This window comes from Ostrinia furnacalis, unplaced genomic scaffold (genome assembly GCF_004193835.3).
Source record: "Ostrinia furnacalis isolate ACB-3 unplaced genomic scaffold, ASM419383v2 OfSCF1218, whole genome shotgun sequence".
NCBI lineage: Eukaryota > Metazoa > Arthropoda > Insecta > Lepidoptera > Crambidae > Ostrinia > Ostrinia furnacalis.
The window spans coordinates 1-3,373 of record NW_021131457.1 but is presented as its reverse complement, the minus strand read 5'-3'; the positions used below and the strand labels follow the sequence as shown (position 1 = coordinate 3,373).

The 3,373-nt window shown below is 38.0% G+C and overlaps 1 protein-coding gene across 1 annotated transcript; it reads left to right on the top strand.

Moving 5' to 3' along the window:
- Nucleotides 1-483: 483 nt before the first annotated feature.
- Nucleotides 484-3,370, top strand: LOC114351909 (alpha-tocopherol transfer protein-like; the record flags this gene model as incomplete). The annotated part of the gene is made up of 5 exons (XM_028303252.1): nucleotides 484-583; nucleotides 957-1,153; nucleotides 2,387-2,497; nucleotides 2,811-2,913; nucleotides 3,327-3,370. Coding segments are annotated over exons 2-5 (399 nt in total), but the record flags the coding sequence as incomplete, so codon positions are not given.
- Nucleotides 3,371-3,373: the final 3 nt, after the last annotated feature.

Below are 3,373 nucleotides of genomic sequence, written 5' to 3'. Positions count from 1 at the left end.
TGGAAACATGAAAGAATATCAGTATTCTAATTTTCGACAATATTGCATTTAAGCATTTCTTTTGTTTTGTTTTTGTAAAAAAGTTAAGTTATATAGCACAGAAGGTATAGTACAGTAGTTCTCAAAAATTAAATGTAAAAAACTAAAACTCATTAAACTCATTTATTTTTGCAAATAGGCTTTTAAAAAGCACTTTTACACGTCCCAATATTAACCCTACCACTGCTTCGGGACAATAAATGGGCCAGTGCTGAGAAGAAGCAGCGCAAGTAGTTTAATAGGTAAGTACTCAATTTCGATTTCACGAAGCTTACAGCTTCATGGAATCGAGTTTGTAGAACCAAAGTTAAAGGTACATCTTTGGTACTGGTACTTTCTTACTAACATAATATTGTAATTAATAGGGACAAAGAAGTAGAATCCTGAATCGAAGTCGAGTGTTACAGGCAATCAGCTACATTTTGCTGGTGTTGTTAAAATATTAGTTAATTGTTGTTTAATTATCATTTTTTGTTTCTTTACAGACAAGGCCCACCTCTTCCAGGTTTGACACCAAATGGAAGAAGAGTCACGGTATGTAGAGGTAAGAATTCTTCGTCAATCAGCTCTACCAGACTGAATCTGAAATCTTAATGTAATTAAAAACTTCCTCACTATTGTGCAATTTGATATCGTTATTGACATAATTTATTGTCATAAGAGTATTGTAAATTATTAGTCTAAATATCTTGCGGCGGATTATGAGATACAGTCTGCTGAAAGCCGCTGATTTACATATAGCATACTTAATCGATTCACCTTCGAAAAAAAACCTCACAATGCCATAAAAAAAATTCAGACCCAATTATGTACAATCTACATTATGTTCTTTATTGACACCCTTTTGGCTACAAAAAAGTAGACTGATCGATTCCACATTTACATTCAACCAAGTTTTATGACCAATCTTTTTTCAGGTGTACAATCAAACTTGAACGCCAACGAGATCGCAGACACCCTCAAGTTAGCTCTCATGATTGGGGACGTCCGCCTAATCGAGGAAAGGGAGGGCGTGGCTGGTGACGTGTATGTGCTGGACGCTGCTGTACTAGGTCCCAGCCTGCTGGCCAAGCTGTCCCCAACTACCATCAAGAAGTTCATGATCTGTGTTCAGGTACGGAGCAAATAACCGACAACTATGAGCCTTTTGACAGTAAGTACTGGACGTAACTGTGCTGGTTCCCAGCCTGCTGGCCAAGCTGTCACCAACTACCATCAAGAAGTTTATGATCTGTATACAGGTAAAGAGCAAATGACCGATAAATATTCATATACCAATTGACAAAGCATAATACATATACGTCAGAGTCACATCGTGAACGTTTGTGTGCTTAAAACTACCTACTTACTTTTAGATTTGCTATAAAATTCAATTTGCACTAGCTTTAAATTCAATGAATTGATTAAGTAGGTAGTGGAATCCCCAAGGTCAGTTGACAATCTATAGTCGCATTTTCACAGCTTATAGAAAAATGCCAATTGACTAGTGGTGTACACCTTTAATACAGTACCTTTAATACTCGTATAATGCTACATTAGCACAGAATTAGCTCTACAATAAGGCCATTAAAAAGTTCCATGAAACAAGTATCTGGGTTGGTTCCACAGATATGAAAATATCGTGAACTTTTTCTGATATTTGATGGAGTCATTTCTTACTTTCACTTTTAAACTGGACTTTGAACTGAACGAGAAACGAGAGCATGTCCAAATGAAAGAGCAATACAAAAATGCGGCAATGACCCAGACAACGTATGACCATGTCTGACCCCACAAAGTCCGGTTATCGTTATAGTTGGGCCATTATCTCTACTTTAAAAAAAGTATATTAGTACCTACGAGTATCTAATTAATATTGCACAATTCTATCTATCTCCTATATCTATAAAACTCACTCACTCATCACGAAATCTCAGAAACTACAAGTGTTAGGAGTCTCAAATTTTGCATGGGGGTTCCTTTTAGAACGTAGGTGCTCACTAAGACGGGATTTTGCGAAACTCCACCCCTAAGAGAGTAAAACGGGATCCAAGCGTTCGAAGTCGCGGGCGGCCGCTAGTATCTAATTGCTAAGCTAATGCTATGCTGGTATTACAAGTCAGTTCGAATCACCGTTCCTCGCATCTCGAATCGGGCATTCCGATACCATCATCGTTTGTCTAACGCCCGTATTCACAAACGATGCTTGCCTACGTGAAGGAAATCGAACGCACAGCGTTGAATAGAGTTCTGTGATTGGTTCGTGTTTCACCCTGTGCGTCCACGCGCACTGTGAGACCTCATAGTAATATTTGTGAATTAAGGCGTACAATGCCCCTTCGAACTAATGTTTGCTTGTTCTTTACAGGAAGCGTACCCGGTGAAACTGAAGGAGGTCCATATCGTCAACACATCGCCCATCGTCGAGAGATTCGTCAACTTTGTCAAACCATTCCTCAAAGAAAAAATCAGGAAACGCGTAAGTACTTAGTTATATTTATCTCCTTAGTAGCTTCGCATTAGGTTTATTCTACCTAGTTCTTATAAAGGTAGGTAGGTAAGTACTTAAAATTTCAGGCAAATATTACGCGCTTACGTCGATCAAGAATTTTTAACGGATTGAACAAATTCCGGATTTTCTGTGACTGTTTATCTGTTGCGGCAACATAGCTCCCAAACGGATGTACTGATTTTGATTTACCTACTGAGTTATTTTTGTAATCGATTCGTAACTTAAAATCTTAGCTATATTTTAGAAAAAATCTGTAAAAATATACATTTTCTAATTCCAGATATTCATCCACAAAGAAGTGAAAGACTTATACAAGCACGTGCCTCAAGAGATGCTCCCTGTTGAATACGGCGGACCATGTGGCACCATGGAGGATCTGCAAGGTAAATTATATTTGTACTATGCGAGTAAATGAACAGTAAAAAAAGCGAAATGCCACTCACTGATTAATCACGAAATCTCAGAATTTGTAACTTCTACAAACTTGAAATTTGGCAGGTAGGTAGGTTCCTTATAAGGTACCTATAGTAGTTATCCGCTAAAAACGGATTTTACGAAGCTCCACCCGTAAGGGGGTAAAATGGGGTCCACGCGTACGAAGTCGGGGGCGGCGGCTAGTATAACATCACTTTGCCATGACAATTTTTCCCTCGTTTTTCTTTTTTGCTTTAAAACAAATTTAATTGAAAACTGAACCTACCTGGTATTCCTATGTGAAAGAATTAAGCAAAGCATAAAATCAATGCTTCCTATTAGTTCGATTTTCCTATTAAAAAAGCAATTCTTCCATTTCCAGAGCAATGGAAGAGCAAACTGGCTGAATACAAAGAGTGGTTCGAGGCA